Source organism: Ascidiella aspersa, chromosome 6 (assembly GCF_963924565.1).
Source record: "Ascidiella aspersa chromosome 6, kaAscAspe10.2, whole genome shotgun sequence".
NCBI classification, from domain to species: domain Eukaryota; kingdom Metazoa; phylum Chordata; class Ascidiacea; order Phlebobranchia; family Ascidiidae; genus Ascidiella; species Ascidiella aspersa.
In genome coordinates this window covers 4,290,433-4,314,093 of record NC_139452.1, presented here as the reverse complement: position 1 = coordinate 4,314,093, position 23,661 = coordinate 4,290,433, and the positions used below count along the sequence as shown (strand labels likewise).

General features: G+C 38.7%; 2 protein-coding genes across 3 annotated transcripts; one reads left to right on the top strand and one right to left on the bottom strand.

Annotated features, from left to right (window-relative positions):
- Nucleotides 1-8,596: 8,596 nt before the first annotated feature.
- Nucleotides 8,597-16,108, top strand: LOC146139252 (NXPE family member 3-like). 2 transcript variants are annotated; one of them, XM_083391482.1, is made up of 7 exons: nucleotides 8,597-8,715; nucleotides 11,046-11,108; nucleotides 12,161-12,322; nucleotides 12,711-12,867; nucleotides 13,312-13,681; nucleotides 14,094-14,155; nucleotides 14,471-16,108. In XM_083391482.1, exons 2-7 carry the CDS (start codon nucleotides 11,064-11,066, stop codon nucleotides 15,316-15,318), a joined length of 1,644 nt encoding a protein of 547 aa, XP_083247608.1. In that variant the 5' UTR covers nucleotides 8,597-8,715; nucleotides 11,046-11,063; the 3' UTR covers nucleotides 15,319-16,108. The 2 variants fall into 2 exon arrangements, with proteins under 2 accessions (XP_083247608.1, XP_083247607.1); XM_083391481.1 differs by lacking the exon at nucleotides 8,597-8,715 and adding an exon at nucleotides 9,232-9,899.
- Nucleotides 16,109-16,184: 76 nt separating this feature from the next.
- Nucleotides 16,185-20,958, bottom strand: LOC146139251 (NXPE family member 3-like). The gene is made up of 3 exons (XM_083391480.1): nucleotides 19,911-20,958; nucleotides 19,407-19,480; nucleotides 16,185-17,369 (listed from the first exon to the last, which is right to left on the bottom strand). The coding sequence occupies exons 1-3, from the start codon at nucleotides 20,927-20,929 to the stop codon at nucleotides 16,573-16,575; spliced, it is 1,890 nt and encodes a 629-aa protein (XP_083247606.1). The 5' UTR covers nucleotides 20,930-20,958; the 3' UTR covers nucleotides 16,185-16,572.
- Between the last annotated feature and the right edge of the window lie 2,703 nt (nucleotides 20,959-23,661).

Below are 23,661 nucleotides of genomic sequence, written 5' to 3'. Positions count from 1 at the left end.
TGAGTTCTTAAATTCGGGTATTAAATTAACTTGATAATAAGAGTTTGTACTACAGACCACACAATTAACCCAAAGAACCTAATGTATTAGTTGAGAAAATTTGTATATCACCACACCACCAACGCTTATAATACTTTACTTACAGACAATATCATAACATAACACAGCACAAACGTTCTAAACCACAAAGGCCCGCCTTCAATATCTACTTACAACATTATTTTAAAACCATAATATGTTACTGCAATAACCACGAATCGAAAACTGCGCTACAGAACAGACATGCACTCAAATATATAGGAAGAACTCAACCTGTTTTTTTTATGCCCAAACAACCGAAATCCTGCTCTAGCAGGAAGCAAAACATGTTTTCGTAAGACGCAGAAGATGTTTTGGTAGAACGCAAAATATGCTTTGACCGGACTTAATTCATGTTTTGACCGCAAAACAAGTTTTGACCAAACTCCATACCTTTTTTGACAGGCTATCCATTCAAGGACGGAACATGCGTCCGCTTTCAGCGCATTAGTGGCCAGAATAAAATTCCATTACATGCTAAACCCAAAGTAGAAAGTTATGTCGCAAAAAGATGCATCGAATAATGTACGTATATATACAGAAAAGAAAATTCGTTGTTAATTTCGAAATGCAAAACACTTTGAACAATCGCGTCCTAAAACCTTATTTTACAATTCGCAATAATTCCCAATCGTCTTTTTTCACACATTAGGTGTCTACTGTGTTGATGAACGCGTAACAAGCAGTGCGCAAAAATGATTGCAGCTAATTTTGAAAGTTACCAGTCTAAATGAGAAAAGAACGTTACGCAAAGAAATATGTCCCGAAATGCAAAAGCTTAAAAGCCCTAAAACCTACCTCATACTAAAGTAAAGGCGCAAATTAATAATTAAAGTTAGAATTCGCAGTCGGCATGATTAGCAAAATGACAAATAGAGACGCTGCACTGGTAAAGCGGTTATGTAACGCATCGGTAAGAATTACTACCGCCTCGTTATTATCAGCACTTGCTTTGTTGCAGCGTGATACGCAGCGCATTACGCGTGAACCAATCGTGTTTTATCAAATTCTAGTTAAGCTATCTGGGCGTTATTCCGATTAACGACCGATAAGAGAAACGTCATTGGTGCTTGGGATTGGTGGATTGACAACTATGGAGTGAAATATCAACCTGTATTTAGAAGCATAGCTCTGGCTGCCAAATACTCTAATTTTTAAACTACAATATTTCATTTTAAAGCAGTGGTTTTCCAAAAAATGTCGTACAAACTTAAACCCAAAATGCAATAACCAATTTAAGCGGTTAGTCAGTATACCTATCTCATCATAGGTCGCTATATATAGTTGTTCAGTATAGTTTTTTAATTGTAGTAGGCGCTTGTGAAAAAAATTGTAGGAAAGGCCACCATGCAATAACTTTAAAAAACCTAAAATATATTTTTTTTAACCAGGACTTGAACACATTTCGATTCTCGATACCGGGTTAAGCAGTGTTTTTCGAACGGCGGATAAAGCCTTAGTTGTGCAGTCTGCAGTGAGAATCCAATGTTGTGTCACGGATTAAGGTTACAGTTGTTTAAAGTTATAGCACGAACCTGTGAAGTACTAAAAAAACATTGTTAAGAGACCCGTCATACAATTTTTCTAATGTTTTTCATGGGCTACTTGCATATAGTTGTTTTTGTAATAAAATGTATCTATGTATCACCCAAAATTGCAAAAAAAGGTCAACATGCATTTTTTTTTAACTCTCAAAAGTTTAACTAAGACAGAAACACACTTCGATTCTTGATTTTGGATTAGGCGCTGTTTTCCAAAGGCGGATTACGCCTTAGTTTTACAGTCTACATCCAGGATCCAATGTTGTGTAGCGGATTATCATATCCGCCGTGTCTAGCGCTACTTCCAACCTCTCTCCCCCCTTTTTTACTTCACACATTCGGTATTTAACGTCTGAGCGGCAAGCCAGACCCGTGTATCGAGACTTGGTACCAATACTGGTTAGTTGTCGGTTATGTACAACAGTTTATAATAAATTTAGTTATCAGGTTTTCCTTAATGACGGGTGTGTAAAAATGCGTAAAATTTGTTAAAGGGCAAGGTTTAAGTTAAAATGATTGCATTACGTAAATCACTTTTCCTAAATTGTGTAGACAGTTTCTAAAAGTGAAAGCTTTTATTAACTGGTTCAAGTGTAAGAAAATTTGGCGAAGAGCTTTTTGGTAGAAATCTATCGTCTTGATTTTATGAACATTTTTTTATAATTTTCTAATTAAACTATAAAATTTGTTGAAAGAGTTTGTGTTTGTCTTAGCTTAATATCTAATGACAATTTTATAAAACTGAAAATCTCAATTAAATTAAAAACACTGTAGAAAGTACTAGGAAAAAAATTATATTGTATCACTACTTTGTTTTTGTCCTTCGGCATGATGCCAAACTTGTATCACAGCTAACACGCTACGCTTTTGTGTTAAACGTTCCCTCGCTGAAATTGCCAAAGGTACTCATTATCGGTTTTTAAACGGCCTAACTTTCAAGGACTGTCCGTGTTTAATTACTACCTACGTAATTCGCTCTTGCGCCTAGAAATTTCTGCTGCATTCGTAGGCGTTAGCATTCTGCAAATAAAGTTGTCCGACGGTATGAGTACAAAGTGTAACTTTAAGTTTTGAAACTTTTCCCTGAAGTTTTGAAACTTTTGTAGAAAAACATGATGGGTATTGCAATATAAGTAGAATGTACAAAATGCACTCTGGTAAAAGAGTAACATAATGGTTATTTCAACATTTGGCTTTATTGACAGCTAAAAATTTTTCGAGGCCGCTACTAACAACTATTTAATATGCGTATTTAACTACTAGTTCTCTGCTGTAGTTACGGAAGTAGTATGAAATTTTTTCAGCGACTTAAAAATAAAGTTAGCTCCGCCAGGCAACGTATCACTAAACAGATATCGTTCTTCTGGTGTAAACCAAGTATAAATGTTAAACCACTATAGTCGTCACCACACCAAATCAAACGGCGATCCAATTTTGTGTCGACGCAAACAATGATAAACAGTTTCTTAATTGTCTGCACCATTCTTTCAACATCAATAGATAGAAATCGCTCTTCTGGTGCAAACGAAGTATAAACCGACGTTTCGGCAGCAGATACCAGCTGATATCATCAGGGTTAATAATGTAATAACTATTTAGCCTAAATAATGTAGTAACCCTGATGAGGTCAGCTGGTATCTGGTGCCGAAACGTCGATTTATTACTTTGTTTCTACACCAGAAGAGCGATTTCTATTTACTGTTGTTGAAAGAATGTTGCAGACAATTAAGAGATTGTTTAGGTCATTGTTTGCGTCGCGAAACAAAATTGGGTCGCCGCTTGATTTGGTTTGGTGACGACTATAGTGGTTTAACATGGTTAGCTTTAATGAGTTCTGAGCAATTGCAGAAGCAAATACAAAGACGTGACTGACATTATTTTAATTTGAACTTATGTATTCCAATATCTTATGTTTCTTTCGATTTAAAACATTTTGTGGGTAAAATTGAGTCATCAAAGCCCGTCGTTATACTTAAGTTTAGTTTCTTTAGAAAACAGTCAAAACTTCACGTCGATTCCTCTTTAAATGTATTTAGACTCGATTTCAGTTTCTAATAGTGCAAGAGTTCGACCGAAAACAGCAGGAATCTTAAGTCTTCTTGATCTATGGCGACACCTCCTTAAAATAACCAAAAGTTTGAGAAACACTGGTTTAGGTCATTCTGTGGTTGTGAAACAAAACGTAAAATCACAATTCTAGTTTTTGCAGGTGTTACACAGTAAATTAAATTGAACTTATTTATATTATGTCTTATGTTTTGTTCGTCTACAAACATTAAGTGAAGAAAATTGGGTCGACAAGGCCTCGCTGCTATACTCAAGTTTAGGGTCGCCGCGAAAAAAATTGTTGATAAACACTGGTTTGCGTCATTTAAAAAAACATTGGCTGTGAACGAAACAGTGGTTGAGAACGAAAAACTTCAAAATTCTTTTTTTTTTCAGGTGTTACACAGTAAATAACAAATAGGGATGACCCCGGACTTTCCCGAGATATTCGCCGACTGTTACGTGCTGATAAAACCAAGCAAAGGAGATGACAAGAAGCCGAAAAGCCGCAAAACCTTCGAATGCAGCGCTGATTGGTTTCTCCGGGCGATGGCGCTGTTAAGCGTGACGACTCGAACTTGCGAAAAATGCGCGAAACCTCGCAGCGAGTTCGCGACACAAACGCGAACAGTCGCGAAAGTCGCGGCGCCCACCCAAACCGAGACAATGGCAGGGCGCTCGATCGCTGTTATGACCGAACAGACGAAAACGGATCGCTCGATTTCGGCGGTTGTCGCTTCAAGCTGTAAAGAAACTCAGACGAAAGTTCCAGTCGCTGTTTTAACTAAACCTGAGGCGCTGATAGATTGCCGCGCGATGGCGGTAAAGAGTAAATTGCCGAAAAAGCATCGTCAGAGTTTAATTCCCCCCACAAAAACACAAGAACTATGCTGTAAAGGCACTCAGACGAAACCAGTATCAATCAACGCGAAATTATCTTCAAGCAAACTGGAAGCTCAAAACGGTTGCCGCGCGAAACCGCAGAGAAAAAACGCAAAGACCCAAACTGAGCGGATAAAGTTCCGAAAAACAACAAACGACATCACAAGTTCCAAGTCAGAGTCTAACGAAAAAGGCGTGGAAACATTGGGAGCAATTGGGACCCCGACACACCACGTTAATCACAATCCTTCGAAAGACAAACCTGGCTTTGTTGATAATAGTCTCACCGCGACTGTAAAACGTTCAGAAAAAGAACCGACCCCAAAAGTCGGTTTAAAAACTGAAAAACGTACCGGGGCTGTTGAAAGCGTAATGAAGGTTGACGCTACTCATCGGATGCGGAAAAGCTTGCTTGGAGCTGCTCCTAACGACCAAGTGAATCAACGGGAACGGAAAGATGCGATCACAAAGTATTTCAGCACCAAGAAAAGCGAAACGGGCAGGATTAATGCTGGTAGTTCTTCAAATGTCCAGACCAGTCAACAGGAACGGAAAGACGGAATTAAACAATTTTCCGAAGAACGAAATAATCAACGGGAACGGAAAGACGCAGTTAAACAATATTTGGACGGCCAAACTAATAAACGGGAACGAAAAGATGGAATTAAACATTCTTCCGAAGGTCAAATAAATCAACGGGAACAGAAAGATGAAATTAGACATTCTTCCGATAACAAGCAACATCAACCCACAGAACCGAATCAAGCGTCTTCCAACGGCAACAGTTGCAAAGCGAGAAGTAAAGAAAATGATTCTACTTCAAATGCCAAGCCAAATAAACTAGAACAGAAAAAAGTTCTGGAAAACACTTCGAGCGCCAATTTAAACCAATCTTCTAAAGCGGCACAAAATCCGGACAAACTAAGAGAGGCACTTGGATATATTCCAAAAATCCACCGTATTCAACATGTACCGAAGAAAGCGATTCAAAACACTTCAAACGTCGAACGAATTACTCGGGAACGACAAGATTCGACTGACAACACTTCTAAAGTTAAACAACATCAACCAGGACACAATAAAGCCATTAAAAACATTTCCAATGTCGAACGAAATGCCCAGGAACAAAAAAATTCGATTGACAGCAATCCTAAAGACAAACAAAATCAACCAGGTCATAACGTAAAGGTTAAAAACCCTTCCCATACCGAGGAACGTAAAGATTCTAGAAGTCCAAAACGAAATCGTCCTTGCCATAACCAAGAGATTACACAAGCTATCAACGTCGAAAAAACTTCAACGGGATGCAAAGATTGGAGTGACAAAACCCCAAAACAACATCAACAAGTTCACAATAAGGCGACCAAAACCGCTTTAAGTCCGAGCAAAAACGAGAGATTCAACTCCCAAGTTGTCGGAAACGCTTTGGTCAGCGATGCTGCCTTGTCACAATCGCTGCAGAGCGTCGATCGCTTCATCCGACACCTGGAAGTGGAACAAATCATCGGCTGTCACCGTTCGCAACTCCCAGGCTCCAACCCACTCCGGTATGTTTACGCCTACGCCGAGCTACTTCGGCTGTTAGTACTCCGCTCTTTGGGAAACAAGGAATGCTTAAAAGAGCTGATCAAAAAGGGACTCTGGCACGTCCAACGTCTCCTCGAGGACTTTAACATTTTTCCTCCTGAAGAAGTGATACGTTTCGACCAGCAGGTCATCCGTCTAGTGCGTTCCGATGGACTCTGGTCCTTCATGGGAGCTAGGAGGATTGTTCAGGATCAGCATCAGAACTCGAACCTTGTTCCTCCTGTGGAAGAGCCCCGTTCCGTGGCGGATTACTCCTCCGTTTTTGAGAAGGAATCTCCGATTGTTCAAAGAGCGTCTTCCAAGGAAGAAATCCTCCAGGCTGTTGGGAGCCTCATCCCGGTGATCAAATCCATCAAGAGATCGCACCCGGAGAATGGAAATTGCGAGGACGAAGTGAAGATAAAAAGACGCAGAGAAAAGCTTTAATCAATTTTACTGTTTTTTCTTATTTTTTCTTTTTCTTTTTATATTTGTTTGTTTTAAAGCGTTAGGGTAGAAAACATATGAGTTTTCATTTTTTCTTCTCTTTCTTTGTTTTTTATATTTTTATGTTTCAAAGCGTTAGGGTAAAAAAATGAGATTTTGTTTTTTTCTTATTTTTTTCTTTTCCTTTTTTGTTTTTTATATTTATTTGCTTTAAACCGTTCGGGTTTGACAACATTGGGTTTTGTTTGTTTGGGTATAACACAATAATCACAATTTTGTTTAAAAAAATCTATGTGGTTTATCTTTTTATTGAGCTGCTTTTGTTAATATTTTTAGTGAGATTTATTGCAATTTTTTTGATAAAGATATTGACTTCAACCATAATTTTTTTTAAAAAACGCAACATATAGCAAGCAAACTGTTGTACGTGCAAAAATTAGGATAAGTTTCTTGACTTCTTTGCCGGCGACCCAAATATTAAGCGTAAGTATGACGACTGAGCTTTGGCGACCTAATTGTTTTTCTTGTAAGCGAAATAAAAACTAACTCCTTGTAGGCCAGTGATTTCCAAACTCTTTTTCTCGCGTACCATTTTGAGCTTTTGTACAGTGTTGATGTACCACCTAAGTTACACCTTACCAGAATATCTCAAACTGTAACTATTTTAGCATATTATACAAAAGAAAATGAGCATGTTAACAGAATTAAACTTTACCAAACGCCATACCAGGAAGACAAAGAAGCCATGAATGAAACAAAACCCAAGATTCAATGCGATAGTTGTTTTTTCTTAACCAGCTGATCAATACATACGACCTTACTACACCGCTCAGTATTAGTTTATTACTTAATTAAACCAGCTAACAATTAGCGTTTTATTATCTTGAGCAAGATAAGTGTTACGTCATAAACGTGCGAAACCTCAAGTTAAAGGTAACTAAAACGCAGCACGGCAAATTACCCAATCTGAAAGTTTTAAAAGTTAAACGTTTTCGAACTTTATACGTATGCTTAAGTTAGTCGCGTACCACAGTTTGGGAACCACTGTTGTAGGCGAACAAAAACTAGACATCAGCATAGAAAATTTCGAATTTAAAAATTATTACAAGACATTATTTGTGTTGCTTCCTTAATTTTCATAATTGAGAATTTTGCTCAGAACCAATCTCAATTAGTAAACATGTGGCAACTGCGGTCGGCGACCCGACCAAATCAAACAGCCACCCAATTTCGGCGACCTAATTCTCATTACTGACATAATTTTATGGTGAGAGTTAGCAAAACACGGTGACGACAATAACATTACTAAATGTAAACATAATGAATATTAACTATGTCTTCGTTTTGATTTTGTAAATTTTCACTATTTGGAGAAATGTTGTTTAAAGGCAACATCAATAGGTCTAATAACCGCATAAAACGACAGTGGTAGGTGAACCAACCAAATCAAACAGCGACCCATGGGTTGAGGAACACTGAGCCTTTCCGGTACGCACCGACAATGAATTCCTCATGTCCAAATTTGTATACATTTCGGTAGCTTACACCGTACAAAACAGTTAAGTCAAATATATTTTAAAGTGTAACTTTGTTCAAAAACCGTTTAGGCCTTTGTGTTTCAAACTGTAAAGTACAAGTAAATCGGGATGTGAGTTTGCTAAGGTGCAACCTTAGACCAATCGTTTTTTTTTACACGGATCGTTTTTTTTACAAAAATGTCGGTACAGCCTGATTTTGCTTTTTGCGCAAGCTCTTATTTGAACGGAATTTCCAACACAAAAAGCGTAGGCGGGCTGAAGCGTTCTATAGGATTAGCTACACACCGTTATTATTGTGTTTTCTTAAACCCGACACCGCATCAATTGTTCTCTTTGCCATTGTCTAGTAAGGAAAGAAAAAAACGCCCAATACAAATAACCCACTGTAACTATAGAACAAATATGGAACAGAGCCACCCAAAAGAATGGGCTGTTGTAGCTCTATGGCAAGCAAAATAAACACTGGTCTGGCTTACATTTTCAAGGCATGGTAACAAATGCCAGGCGGTTGAAGATTTTTAACCGCTGCTTGCGAAAAAACAGCTTCAACAGCTGTTAACAGTTTCGGTTGATTTTGTTTGACAGTGCAGATGTAGTTCACGCCTAGGCAATAGCAGGTGATATTTATTATTCGAAAATGAGTGAATTTTAGTAAGAAACTCATTAGGTGTTATTTTAATAGACGATTAAAAAGTGCATTTTGAGTCCTGTTCGAAGCAATATTAGGAAGACGTTTATGCGTTTAATGTATTAAATATTTACTACAGCTCAAATTGCGTTAAAGGACTAAATCAGTGTCTTAATCGGCGGTTACAAATTGCATTTTTAGCCCTGTTCTATGCAGTTTTAGTCAAACGTTTAAGCGTTTATTATATTTAAGATTTAAAACGCACAAATTAATTGCAATAAAGGCCTAAAGCAGTGTTTCTCAACCCATGGGCCGCGACCAAAATTTACGTCGCTGTTTGATTTTATTTGGTTAGATTTATTGAGATTGAGATTCTGAGCAAGATATTTTTTAATTTTTTATAAAAAAAATAAAAAAATAAGCAATACAAATGCATGGATCCTACAAGTCAAATTTAAACTTATTTGGGCTGATCTCTTAAGTGTGTTTTACAAGGTTATAAAGGCTCCGCTGTTGTACAGACACCTAATATTTTGGTCTCCGAGGAAACAGGTTGAGAAACATTGGAATAACGATTGTCCTAATATTAGACTGTTAAAAATTTGCAGTTTGGATCCTTTTGCAAAGCAATATTAGCCAAACGTTTATTCGTATAATTAAAAATGGACAGAGCATTCATGGCACACGAACAGGCAAATGTTACGCTTGACAAGTTTCAGACGCTTTGGGTTTTACTTTAAACATAGAAACGTGTTGAAATTACAGCTAGTCGTTTCAGTTCAATCCACTGCAGTCAAAACAAAGTATATAGCCAGCCTAATTTAAAGTTTTAAAGCTATGTTTTCAGTTGAGTGCAAGCACGTTTCTGTAATGTAACTCGATAATGAATTTTCAAGCCAGAAAGCTCGAGGAAATCAACATCATTTTGATTAGACGTTTTAATACAAGCTTGTGTCAACTTCTGAAGTCGACTTTTTGGCCTTGCAATTCATTATCAAGCTACAATATGTTTTTAGTAATTTAATAAAATGATAAGATAGCCTTTACTTCGCAATGGGCTACAGTCGCCTGACAAAATGTTTTGGTCTGAGGCGAAGCGGAAAAGTATTTGTGCTTTTGTTTATCAGCTTTGTTTTGTTGTTACTGCTGAAGCTACGCTCATCGCGAAAACAGGTGAGACCTTATACAGGAATATCTGAATATCTGAACTGACTTGGGTACATTATGCAAGGATCTAGCTTGATAATGAAATAATGAATTAGCAAAGGCAAAAAAGTCGAGTACCGGTAGATCGACATGTCGAAATAGCTAAATTTGACTCGGGCATAATTGTGATTTAAAGCTATATTTCACTTTTGTTAACTAACAAGTTTGTAAAATGCACACATTCTTGAATTCGATCCAATGATCATGAAAACAATATTAACCGCTGAATGATGACTGAACTTAATCAAATAAACCCAGATATTGAAGTGAAAAAAATTGAACCAGATTATAAAACTAAAATTGCTTAAAACAACTACTTCCCATAAACCAGGAGTCGGCAACCTTTTTCTAGTTGCGGGCCAAAACTAAACTTTAAAAGGTTTCTGCGGGCCGCACAAAATGTTAAGTAAGAATTGTGTTATTAACATATTAGAACAACTGTGAATCAGGCGAGCCTCGGATCTTTTTTTGCACTTAAAACGTGTTCAATTACATTTAAAAAGGCAGGAGTATTGGCGGAAAGCACTAAAAAGGCGATTGTTTGGTTAAAAATATGAGTCCACACGTCATCATCTATATACCAATGAAAAGTGTAATAAAACTACTTTGATGAAACGCGATAACATTAATAGTTCATATGTAGTTCAGTTTTGTGAACATTTTTAAGTCAGGGCAGACTTGGTGAGGGAAGCGAGGGCGATTTTTTTTTGGTACACCGGCATTTCTTGTAAATTTCTTGCAAGTTTTTACATAGCCGAAAAATAAAAAAAATATATATCCAATATTGTTGAATACGTTTTCAGCTTGTCCTGGCAGCCTTTAATGGCGCAAGGGTAAAAAAACGCTTATCTTGTTCAAAAGACAAAACGAAGAAAGATCTTTCTCGCGAAGCGCGAACATTTTTCGCACTTACGTAGTTAAAGTAGTCAAAAAGTATTTCTACACACGAGATGAACTCGGGTGTATAGTTTGTCAAACAGGCGGCGGGCCGGATAAATTACATTCGCGGGCCGTAGGTTGCCGACCCCTGCCTTAAACAATTTAATTTTACCATAACATTGACAATTAGTACTACATTTAAGGTTTAGACCATGCAAATTTTATGTTTTTCAGATCCACATACACCAAGCTATGAGAACCATGACTTGGAAAAAGACGGAACAAGTGCAACGCGAGGTAAAATAAATTTGCCGAACTACAGCAATAAGAGCAAAGTCAAACTTTTAACTTAACATATTGTTACTTGAATAATTCCACTTCGCACATTATTATCAAAGGCGATATTGATAGTTTGAATCTTATTGTATAGTCTACCACCTGACTATTCTAGTGGACAACTGACTAGCTTACCAAACCATCCTTATTTACTACAGATTTCCCTACAAAGCTCCCATACGAATCGGTATTCACACAGAAAGTGCATCTGTTAATTAAGTGGTAATAATACTTTACTTAAAAATTTACCAAAAGCCTTACTGTGCCGAAGTAGTCTTCACCCTTGCATCATGCATTTTTCTCAATTTTCGTCAACATAGTAATAAGTGAACCACCTAAAACTGACTTTTACAGATGGTTCCAACCAGCGATAACTTCTCTAAAAAACTTACTTTCAGCTAAAATCTTCTAGAATTGCTTTGCTCGCACGAAATCCTTGATAGATCGACTGTTTAATTAGCCCCTAGGTACAATTCCGTGCTTATCTGTACAATTTGCGCAACTTATCAGTTACGTTTTTAGTTTGATTTGTTTAATTGCTGAGAATGGTTTTCCACAATCAAGACACATGAACCATGCAATAAAAAAGCATTCAACATCTATTCAAATATTTTACTTTTTGTACCAGGTTATGGGATCAATGTATAGCCTACACGTAGTAACTACGAAATAATTTTTCTTTCCATAAAGTAAAGTGTAGCTGTAAATATAAAAGAATTACAGGCGCCAGACTAAAACTACTACGTCATCACAGAACGGCGTACTCAGTTAACTCTGACCCTAGAACTCCCTGTATAGCCTACTATAATTTATTTTGTTAATTTTTTTCAACCTGTAATTGTTAAAATTAGTGCTTGTTTCAATCTATAATTTATTCATATTTATTTTGCATTTAAAATAAAAGTAAACCCCGCTATAACGTTTTTTTAAATAAAAAATTAAATACGCTTAAAAACCAAACGGGTTATTAGGCATCTGGAATTGTCATTAGTAAGTATTTTTATCCACAATAGTTAAAAGAAGCGATTCGCAGCGACTCTACTTTCGTGGAAGACCCCAAAGTGCTCAAGTACTTTTCTTGGCCAAAAGCGAAACCACCCCGCTCCATTCAAGACGCTACTGACCCGGAAAAGTCGACTTTCTCGATTGTAAATTTGCGGACCGATGAGTGCAAGGTATTTAGTAATTATAACAGATGAGTGTAAAGTATTTAAAAATGAAAAATATAGGGTATTGTATAGATAAGGCTCCAAATGATGTATTTTGACAAAATAATGCATGTATGATGACCATTACAGAATAAAACTTGCTTATATTATACAGTACATGTCGTATAATATCGATTTGCTAATGAGTACCCGGTATTTGTGAAGATATTTGTAAAAGGCTTACCTCATTTGTTTTTAAAAAAACATCAATGAATAGTGGACGTTCTTACTATTACTAGAGGACACAGAAATTTTACTCTAAAAAATTACACGTTCTTTGTAAGTCAAATGTGAAATCGAAAAGAAAAATCGCGCACCTTTGCAAGCATTTTAAGAGAAATCTCTTTTTACTCAGGTTGGAGAAACCCTACTGGTCCGGATTACCGCGCGCAACGGAAAGGGAGAGCAAAAAAGTTTCGGGGGGGATTTTTGGCGAGTTTTGTTAAAATCGCCCGACGACGAAAGCATTATTCTGGGAACCGTGCAAGACCACAACGATGGAAGCTATACAGGTATTGTGCTGGGTAAAGATGAAAGTTCTTGAGTAAAAGCTTTGATAATAAATTCAGAATAATGAAGCAAATGAATTTCGGCAAGCCATACTAATAACAAGTATGTTAAAGGAGGCGGAATTTCTACTTTTTTCGAGTCATAAACACATTTTATTTCTACGTTTCTTTTATTTAATATGTTACGCTGAATAAAAACACATTTAACATTTTGTAGCTGTTTTGTTCTTATTTTGTTCTAAAAAACACATTATGGGGACTTATCTAGCCTTAAAAAATTCTTTTTAGGAAATGTATTTACAAAAGGATAATTACTTACAGTGAAAACCTTTTTGAATTTAAGGTGCTTTATTCATACAAAGAAAACTTATTAATAAAAATTTATAAAATCACAGACAAAAATGTAGTATAACAATTAACCCAATTATTACGTCACAACCCAAACAGCGCGCGTCTCCCTCCAATTCCCTGGAATGTCGATTCTTACCGTGACCCTTGTTCACCCAAGCGAGGCGGTTGACCTTCTGAGGCGCGTCACATCCACGGGGGGTTCCCCGGGCCTACGGTTCCACGCCCGGTTCCACGACGGGACCACCGAGACCTGGGGGCAGTGCAACACGTGGTTGGACCCTGGGGAAGCCCCTAAACACGGTGTGGACCCCACAAGGGTGTGCAACTTGAGTTCGCCCACAACTGGGGAGCCGTGGTATTGTGAGAGGCCAGCAATGGTCGGGTCTTGTACCTCATTGGTGGATTATAAGGTTGAAAGGACTCAGGATGCATCGGCTATCTTGCTGGAGTCTGGATTGTTTACTGCGTGAGTTGATGCTGTTCTTATTCGTCACCGAAATTATTATGGTCAGATAATTCTTTTGGTACAATTTGGGCCATCGAAGTTTTTGTGGCCGTATAACCAATTTTAGTATAGTTTGGCCACCGAAATTATTGTACCCAGATAATTCATTTTGGTCAAACTGGCCTCAATTGAATTCCCTTTAATGTGGTTTGTTTACACCGTGAAAGGCTGTTGTTTATAAGCATTTTAGACCAGCTAGTTTTTTGTGATGGACTTGGAAGATTTGCAATAACCGTAAAATCACGTTTTCTTTGCAATAAAGATGCACAAAAAGCATGTACAAATCACGTTTAAACATATTTAGTACAGCTGTGTAAACCTGTCGGTAGGACTCAACTACGTCTTGTGTAAATTGTACTGTTTATTTTTTCAGAGGAGTAAATTTGCGAGTGGAAATTGGAGATCCGCAAACAGTGATTGTACTGCGAGAGGGAGGTGAATAGTAAGATTAAATGTATTTTCAAAACCCGCGATTGCCTATAAAGTAAAATCATCTCAACCAACGCTAAAAAAAGTTTGGTATTTAAATTAAAGGCAAAAGTGACAGACTTAAATCGTGATACATTACCAATTAAACATTTCCAAAAAATACAGCTGTATACAATGCCTAAAACTATTTAAGTATTTTAAATTCAGGCAAAAGCGAGACTGATTTAAATTGTGTTAAGATAACAACTTTAGACAGAGCTTAAAGCATCCTTTGTTTTAAACCTTTGTTTTTTGTCCTAAAACGTTTAATTTTTGCATCAGGCAAAAGAAAGACAGATTCACTTTCCCCGTGCAAGTTTGGACAAGTCGGCACCGAGCCGCCCCGTCCTGCCGGATACTTTCACGGCGGCGAATGGCGATCTCTGCGATGCTCAATTCGAAGCTTCGAGAACAAGCAAAAGGAAGCTAACTGCCTTAGAAACAAGTCAATCCATATCATGGGCGACTCGACTATACGCCAGTGGTACTCTTACTACGTTCCTTACGGCAAACTGAACGCAGTGGTAGGGGCTAAATCCTGGCTGGGCCACAAGTTAGGGACCTTCGCACCGGTGCAACCCTACGAAAAATCCGAGGTTTCTGACGCCTGGGAGCCAAGAAGCGCCTTGGATCCACACAACAACGTTTCTATATACTTTAGCGCGCACGGACCGCCACTTCAAAATGGCGGCGCGCCTAGAAGTATGCCTTACATAGCTGACATGATCGATAAAGTGAAGGGAGGGCCGGATACAGTGGTTGCCGTGACTGTAGGAATGCACCTGCTACTGTATAGGCCTGGCTTGTATGTGCAAAGGCTGCTGACTATAAAGGCCGCTTTCCTGCGGCTACACAGCCGTTCGCCCGAGACTTTACTAGTTTTTAAAGGCCTGAATACGTTCACTATGGACGAAAGCTACCCGAGCGAATGCTGTCTTTCGCAGTGGTTAGCTTTGCGGTTCAACGAGATTGCTCGTAGCCTATTTAAAGGCACTTCGGTGTTGTTCTTTGACAGCTGGGACATTAGCGCTTCGTATAATGGTGAAGCTGACGGGTTACACCCGGCAGCCGAAGTGGTGCGAACTCAGGTTTACAACCTTCTGTCTTTCATTTGTCCAGAGATTTCGTAGGATTAAAAAAAAACGTGGTATTTTAAGCGAAGATATAACTTTCATTTATTTTAAATTTCTCAAATGGTTAGACGTTTAACTTTATACTAATCAAGATGATCAACTTTTTATACGAGATTGGGCAAACTGATTTAGCAGAAAATATGAGTTTTGACTTCTACAAACAGTGTATTTGTCTATTCGTACCTTTTGCTCAAGTATAACCGATCATATCTTTGATGTGTCCGGACCTAGATTAGCTCACGTTTACTTGTTGTTTTTTAAGATTAGTTTTTACATTTTCACTTTTATTCACCAGAAAAGCCTTGTCAACCAAGATTTACCAGTATTTGTTCGGGCTTTGCTAATTTTAAACAGCGAGTTTTCGCAATGAATTTTTAACTTTATTCTCTTCATACTTTGCTTTGTATTTACCCGAGTTTTTCTAGCTATCATATAGTACAAAAATTGGTAGATGTAACTTTTTCACAAATAATAAAATATCCAGCAATGAATGCAATTTACGCGAAAGCTAAGTTGTGATTACACGTTTCTGTCGTTTGTTTTTCTTTTATTTTACATTTCTACCTCCATTTCGCCAACATCCATCGGTATTTATTTTGTACCTTAGATATACATTTTCGTAATCCGGAAATAAGAAAAAAAACTAGTTGTTCTTTTTGCCGTATTTCATGTATACGGATGAAGTTGCCTATTTACGCATTTTATGTTTTCTTATTGTGCCAAATTTGCTTTATCGTCGGTTTGTTGTACTGTCAACTATTGTAATACAATGGGATTGGTGGACGATAAAAAATTAAACAATTAGAGCCTTTCGAGCCCCAATTGTTTCAGGCTTAGGCGCTAATTAATCGAGTTAGCGTAAATTACAAAAACCCGAGTGTCAATTATAAAATTGTTCTTCCGACAAATTTATAATTGACACAATGCCTGGCAGCAGCAATATATTAAAGGGACAAGTATATTTGAGAATCAGACACGCTTGGTAAAAATAAATATATATATCGCCTAAGCTAAATCATTAGTTCCTCAATTAGAATCAATTATAAAGAAAATGAGTTTTAGCTGTTTTTATAGGATTTAAATGAGTAGTAATTGACTAACAGGAAACCGCTGTAATTGGTTTCGGAATCCATAAAAAATACGCCGTTCCATGAAATACCAAAAACAAATTTTCACAGTAACGTAAATACTAATATAAGCTTAAATATTTATTTCAAAATTCCAAAAAACAACAAAATGAAAAAATATCCGCTACAGCAGAGTCTCGTCCTTATCCGGGTTGGGACAGGAAAATGACAGGGCCATTTCGACTTGGTTCCGCACGACCCTTTGTACCGGGTGAATCAGGTCTTCGCTCACGTGACTCAGGGTCATGTCCCAAACGTCCAGGTAGGCCACGGGACTTCCCCGGAACAGGGCAGCGCCGAGCAGATGTAGTCTGTAGGACAACCAGTCGCTGAGACAACACTCGCCAATCCCACGGGCCCGGATAAAAGTAGAAGTGCCCTTAACGATCACGGTGGCCCTGGGGTTGCGGATTAAGAGTCTCTCGGCTGATTTTTTCACGATTTTCATTCTATTTAAATAAACCTCAGGACTGTAGAGTAAAAAGTGAGGTCCAATCCCGATTACAACTGTTAGTGTAGCGCCTTTATCCTTCCTCCTAGAAATCGCATCCAGCTCTTCGGAGACAAACCTCATGGAAGACGCTCTTCCGCCGTTCTGGAGGGGTTGCCCATGGCAACTGTAATGGAGCCTCGTATTGGACCCCTTAATCTTGGCAGACCGTGGGTCCCACACGTCAAAGAACGCGGTGGTTTCCCTGGCCCCTGTTTCATCCAGGAATAGCTCGTACCATTGTCGGATGGTGGAATCGCCGAGGAAGTAAAACGTCCGGTTTTCCAGGCAGCGTTTGAGCCGATCAGGACGGAAGAAGAAGTGGCGGTTCCTGCAGATCCCTGACAACCAATCCCCGCTCCTCCAGTGTCCGGAGGGTGAACTGGGGGGAAGTCCCGCTTTGCAGGGGGGCAGGGGGCTCCGGTCAAATTCTAAGGAGATTTTGCGGAAGTTGGTTAAGAACTGGTTTGAAGGTGACTGTAAAAGTATTTTACTGTTTTGCTTGTATGGATGCCAGTTTTTACTTTGTTTTCTTTTTGGTTTTTTGGTTTTTGACAGCGAAAATGCAATAGAGTCCGGTCATTTTCAGGAGTGATGTTGAAGTTTAGTTGTTATCGGAAAATCGACTGTTAGACAATGGCAGATCCAGGGGGGGCACCGAATCTGTTTTATGTGCCTAATGCGTCACGTACACATTAGGTTGAAATTTACCAAAAAATTGATTTTTTTTTTCGCTCTTCGGGCGATTAGACTGGATTCAATGCAATTTGCGCACGAGTTCTATCTAGAACCATAGTGTTTATAACGATTAATGTTTTACGACGTCACGCCATGACGTGACGTAATTTCTCGAAAATTTTGTATACTCCCCGACTAAACTAAAATCCTGTATCCGCCTTTTCGACCCATTTGGATAAAATTATTTTAGCCCAAGTCGCTTTGTGTCGACCGGTCATAAATTCGGTGAAACGCCACGTCTGTGTTTGTAAGCCTCTCAATATTCCAGACGAAATGTGTTTGCAGAAAACACTTGAAAATTTGCGATAAGCGACGCACTTTGGTCCTGGGGAATTAACTGTTACGAGCGAACCTGGGCAAACATAGTTAAGTCACGTACGCAGATGAACGAATTGCATTGGCGAGCGGGCGAGTGCAGTCTCAACCCTGTTTGGCAGGTGAATAGAATCTAAACGCATCGTCGGCTGTATGAGAGGCTTTCAAGTTTTTTTTCATTTTGATGAATGTGAGCACACAGTATAATTCCAAATAACTTAATTAAGACTAAGAAAATGAAAACCCGGCAAACATTACTATATACACTTTAGACCAGTGGTTCTTAACCTTTTTTCAGCCGTGGCCCCTTTGGTAATTTTCTCATGCCTTGCGCCACCCCTATGAAAATATTTCGACATTTTGCAATTAAATATCACGGAGAAAACCGGAAAATAGTAAAGGGTGTCGTTGGGCGCGCGAAGCGCGAAAAATTTTGAGTTTAATTTGGTCGAATTGGCTAAACTGCAACCGAAGAGGCGTTTCGCATTGGGCACACAATAAATTGCGCGAGCTCGACACATTGATTTTATCGAGTTGATTTTGACAAACGTGTTGCGAGGGCATTTACTCCACAGTTGTAAGAGGTATGATGTCGAGCGCAAAAAATGTCAAGCGCAAATATTATCGTGTTTCAAAAGATGTAACGACACACAATACAACGGCAATATTGCAAAAACAATATAGTTTCGCGCAAAAAAAGTTCGACTCCCCCTGTTGCTATAGCCTGTTATCATATATAAAATATGGATGGAAAATAGTCCGAAAGGGCGATGGCTTTTATCGTTTATCTATAAGTTAATTTAATAGGGCGGTGATGGTGATACCATTGATTTTTTAAAAGGACAGTAGAAAATTCGCGCGCAGCGCAAAATTTTTTGCAGTTTTAATGTTAAAGTTGGCAAAAAACAGAGTTTGTATGTAGGAATTATGCCTAAGCCAAACGAAACCATTAAAATCACTGCAAAAAGTTAAAATATTGAAGTCGAGCTCGCGCCCCCCTTAGAATTCCCTAGGATGCCGACAAAACAACTCTGTAGCTTAGTGAGCGCTGATTTAGCTCCACAAGTAACCAGTAAATTAAGCCCTAATTTTCTATTTTGTAGCGAGCTGTATGAAGCGTTTGTTCACTTTAATTTCATAAAAATTCAGTCCGAGTTCGCCTCTGACGAAATATTAACTCTATTTTAACTGAAATCAAATTCTTCGATAAATCCTGGCTTATGATGTCTTGTCCTTTATAATAGAAGCGACTAAAACCCCGACGATTTTTCGAGTCGACCTCCCGCATTTGCGCTGGTGCTTACCAAATAATAAGTCACATTGCACCATCGAAAATGTTTGGCAACTTAAACTGTTTAAAAACTTTTCTATTGGAAATTACCACGTTTCACTGATTTGTTTTTAACGGAATTTACCTGCGTGTTTACCGATGGGAAGTACATCAATCCATTCCTTATTTCCCGTCAGTGTGGTTCGTATGCTGGTGCCCCTAGTTAAATAAACGCAAAGTAGATATTAAAAAAGTGGAAGTTTAACCCCGACACGGGTATTGACTTTATCATTAAACATTCTGTACCCTTGGTACATGGACTAGTTTCAGTTGGTCCATGAAGGCCCAATTGGCATCTTGGTGTATATTTAAAAAATGGAATATTTTTTTCAAAAGAAAGTGGTTTATTTGGAAAAAAATTTAATGCCCTTTCCCTAAATGTATTTAGACTTCAGTTCAGGTTCACATTTGTCAGTCGAAATCTGGTTTTGCAGGTTTATTAAGTCTACTCGTTTAATGACGCCATCTCTAAAAATGCAATGCCGGCACTGGTTACGCGAAATAAAAATATTGTTAAGAGGCTCCGCGTTAAAAAAAAGTTTAAGAACCCTTCTGGAGTAACCCCAACAAAAAAGACCCCACAACCGACCTGTCGTCTTCCGCAAAAATCTCAAACATCTCTAGCACATTTGTCCTTCGCTCTGTGTACCCGGCCACCAGGTCCCCACAGGTCAGAGGGTGTCCGGGCCGCTCGCAGAACCACGGCTCCCCGTTGCGGCCGGTGAAATTGCACGTTGCGGCACCGGCAGGGGGTGACATGGAACACCGGGTTGTCTCTTCGTTAGTCCGATCCCAGAAAACTTCAAACGGGTGTGGAAAGCTGCGTTTGAAAGACGCGAAAAAGCGGCAGCCAATCGGGTGCCGAGATGTCATACGCGTCACAGTTTGAAGGAAGCGTGAAGACTGAGCGAACGTGACGTTTATGAAGTTGCGCCCGCTCCATCGAGTCCGGATTTCGGCGGCGTAGGTTCGATTCCCGATGTGGACGATGCTCGAAGCTGCCACGCTCGACTTGGTGTAGTAGTTTTCCAGACGCACTTTTAAGAAATCGCCTCCTATTTGGTCGCTGATCCGCTGGCCTGCCGCGTTTCTCAGCACTATTTTGATTTTCACAACTTCTCCCAAACTCACTTTGGCCTTGTCAGTTGTGTAGTAGGAATGCGAAGCGCTTGGATAACTCGGGTCATCCTGCAAACTAACATCTCTAGGAGCTTTGTTGCTCTTATACCTCGCACACAAAGCTTCTTCATAAGCGTTCTTTTTATTCACTCCATTTCCAACATTAAAAAAACTAAAGTCTTTGTGATAAGACCATGCGAAATCGTCCGTTTTAAAGTGCTCTTCTTCCCTTGTTAAAACATCCACAAGCTCTCTACAAGTCTCTAAATCTCCGGGCAACGTTTTTTCCCAGCTGTTTAGATTGTGCGCGATCCAGTTCAGAATCATGTGCGGAAATTGCAGGCTTAGAAAGGCCTCTGTGAAGTCCAGGGATACGTAGAGGTACACAAGGCATATGCTAGTTATGAGGCCGATAGCAAGAGCTGCCCTGGAGCTTCTCTTCCGTATTGTAGAAACCAGACGCATGCCGTTTAGTAAAGAGGCTTTCATGTGCAAATATGTTTCTATACTGTTAATTAAATGCTGTAAAAAATTAAGTTAAAGTGCGTGAATATAATCCACGAATAGTTTTGTCAATTAGTCACTTGGAAAGTAACTTGTCCAAATCAAGTCTTTCGCAAAAACAACAAGTCAAATGTCCCGTCCAAGTCATGCGTTGCCCAAGTCACGTCCAAGTGACTTGAGTCATTTACAAAAAAGAAAACGTTAAGCAGGTAAAATTGGTAAACTCGTCCGTGTATCAGAAATATCTCAACTAAATAATGCAAGAAAACGCAACACATATCAAGCAAATGTTTACTTTTTTACTTGTAAACAATCAGATAAAGAGCATATTTGTTGAAAAACAACATATAATGAAAATACTAGATTTTAACCAAAAACATTTGACTTAATGACTTATGTCAAGTTAAGTAATTTTAAAAAACGACTGAAGTTAAGTCAATGACTCAAGTCGTAACAACGCTGTTGAACACTGACAGGATTATAACATTTGATTTTGCAAAAATAAATCTAACTTCTGCAATTTGTTGGCAACCCTGTTTAGTGTAAACCCAAAAAACAAACATTTTGCCTTTCGACCTAATTATCCTAATATAATGCTTTAAAGTTTAAACGTTCCACTAACAAACATAGAATATTGCAGGTAGAGTTTTAACTTTGTAATTTAGGAAATAAACGCCTTTCTATTCGCTTGTACGTTGCTGCTTTCTAAAAACCTAACGTGTGCAATAAGGCTTGTCAATATAAATAAACCCAATAAGGCTGAGCATAATTTAGGCCATTCCCCTTTAAAGACCATTAACAAAAAACAAACAAAGGACGCCCAGAAGACAAAGAAAATCCTAAAACGTATAAGTCCATTCTGTCCATCCATACTCTGTAAGGTTTGAGATTACTTTGGCCCATAATGTTCTTGGCGGCAGTGTTGTAAACAAGTTCCTTCGAAATTAGTATTTATCGAAGTCAAGTCCCTTTAAAATCAATAGAATTTCAAGTGTGCCATACATATCAAATTAAAAAAGAAATTTTCATGTAGTCTAATGCCGAATGACTTAATTCAAGAAAGTGATACTGTTTAAAATGCTTACAAAAAGCTTATTTAGGAAAAATATGTTAAATACCAATGCTTTCGAAGAGTGAGCTTAAACAGCTACTATGCCTGCGTTAAAGTTTTTAAGGCGGTAGGTTTATTTGCTTACATGCTTTCGGCAAACACCCAATCTGATACTAGGGCACACATCTAGAAAACGTAATGATAAAGTATCACACGCAGCTAACTTATGTTTCTACATAAACGCAGGCATTATCTACAAATCACTTTAGTCAGTCTAATGGTTACACTAAGCGTAGGAGGTATTTCATGCAATCCATATGCGTATAGCCTTACTATTACGTATTCAGGATACAGTTGTAGCAGTTAGCCTACTTTGACTTCACTATACACGTGACCGTTGTTCACTGACGCGTGACCTAACGCCGAATTGTGCGTTTTCAGCGTTTCGCATTCATTCTATTTTATGCGTCTTACTAATAGCGGCTTGAATCACCGCTCTGTTTATCGCTGTATTTCTGAGATTTGTGAATATACTCTAAGAGCAACTATCTACTGAGTGGATTGTCTTTGCTTAGAGTACAAGGGAAGTTAAGGACAGGTATTGTATTCTAGCGGCCTGCTCCTTTGGAGTCGGATTAAGAACTTGTAAGAGACTAGGCAGCCGTCGGCTCTCGTCTTCAGAGCCAGTAGCCTTCTTACCCCTAACTAAACACCCCGATCCGCCAAACAGTAAAATGATTAATATAATAACAATCCATCGATACTCTCATTGCATTTCTGGCATCTTTTTTACTAGAATTTCTACAAACTTAGCAGTAAAGTACAAAAAACGTCATCATGCACTTAGAGCCATATACGGACAAGCCTTTCCCTAAACCTATATAACAGCGTTTCTCAACCGGTGCGCCGCGGCGGTGTTTGGCCCCTGTATGGGCTTGTGGGTGGGTAGTTGGTGGTGTTAGCAATTTGTTAGGGTCGAAAATATTAGGGGAGTTAGTGATAGTTATAGGGGGGGGCTATTAGGTATTAGTCCTATCTTCGCCATATTCCTAGCTGACTTTCATTCCGAAGTTGCTGTTGTTGTTATTTTGGTCTCAAGGCTAGAGTTCCTTTAAAGATATGCAACTATAAAGCCTATATAACAAAAAATTGCAAGCAAATGTCTCTAGGTGCGCCACCAAGTAAAAAAGGTTAAGAAACACTGCTATATATGTATAATTTTCTATATCTAGATATTCTAACATTGTCAGCCTTATTAATAGCGATTACCTGAATTAAAGGATTACAAGCTATCGACACACTTAGCGCCTTAATGAAAAACCTTTCCTACTAAAACAATTACTACTCCTAAGCTTAGACTTATGTGTAGGCTTTTCACAAATAGAGCGTTAACAAAACGCCAACCATACCCTCCATACACTTATGAGCCTCACATGTACGCCTTTGCCAGAATTAACACAGGTCGTGATCTCAACCTAACACTTACATTCCGGCCCTGTTTGTCGATTTGCTGTTTTGACACGGTTCCCCAGTCGCTTGTTTTCTTTTGGGTGCCAAAGCCCTTTCGTTCGCGCCGCTTTAGAAAACTCGTCAGACAATACGCCGGGGTCTTTTGTCAACCAACCAATCTCAACGTGCCGTTTGTTTGGGGCGGTAAACCCAAGCC

Coding starts and splice junctions, on each gene's coding strand:
- LOC146139251 (XM_083391480.1), bottom strand. CDS start 20,929: ATGAAAGCCTCTTTACTAAACGGCATGCGTCTGGTTTCTACAATACGG. Junction 19,481..19,910: donor ATTTTTGCGGAAGACGACAG/GTCGGTTGTGGG, acceptor TTATTTAACTAG/GGGCACCAGCATACGAACCA. Junction 17,370..19,406: donor TCCCATCGGTAAACACGCAG/GTAAATTCCGTT, acceptor AAATCTCCTTAG/AATTTGACCGGAGCCCCCTG.
- LOC146139252 (XM_083391481.1), top strand. CDS start 9,780: ATGGGCTACAGTCGCCTGACAAAATGTTTTGGTCTGAGGCGAAGCGGA. Junction 9,900..11,045: donor TACGCTCATCGCGAAAACAG/GTGAGACCTTAT, acceptor TATGTTTTTCAG/ATCCACATACACCAAGCTAT. Junction 11,109..12,160: donor CGGAACAAGTGCAACGCGAG/GTAAAATAAATT, acceptor TATCCACAATAG/TTAAAAGAAGCGATTCGCAG.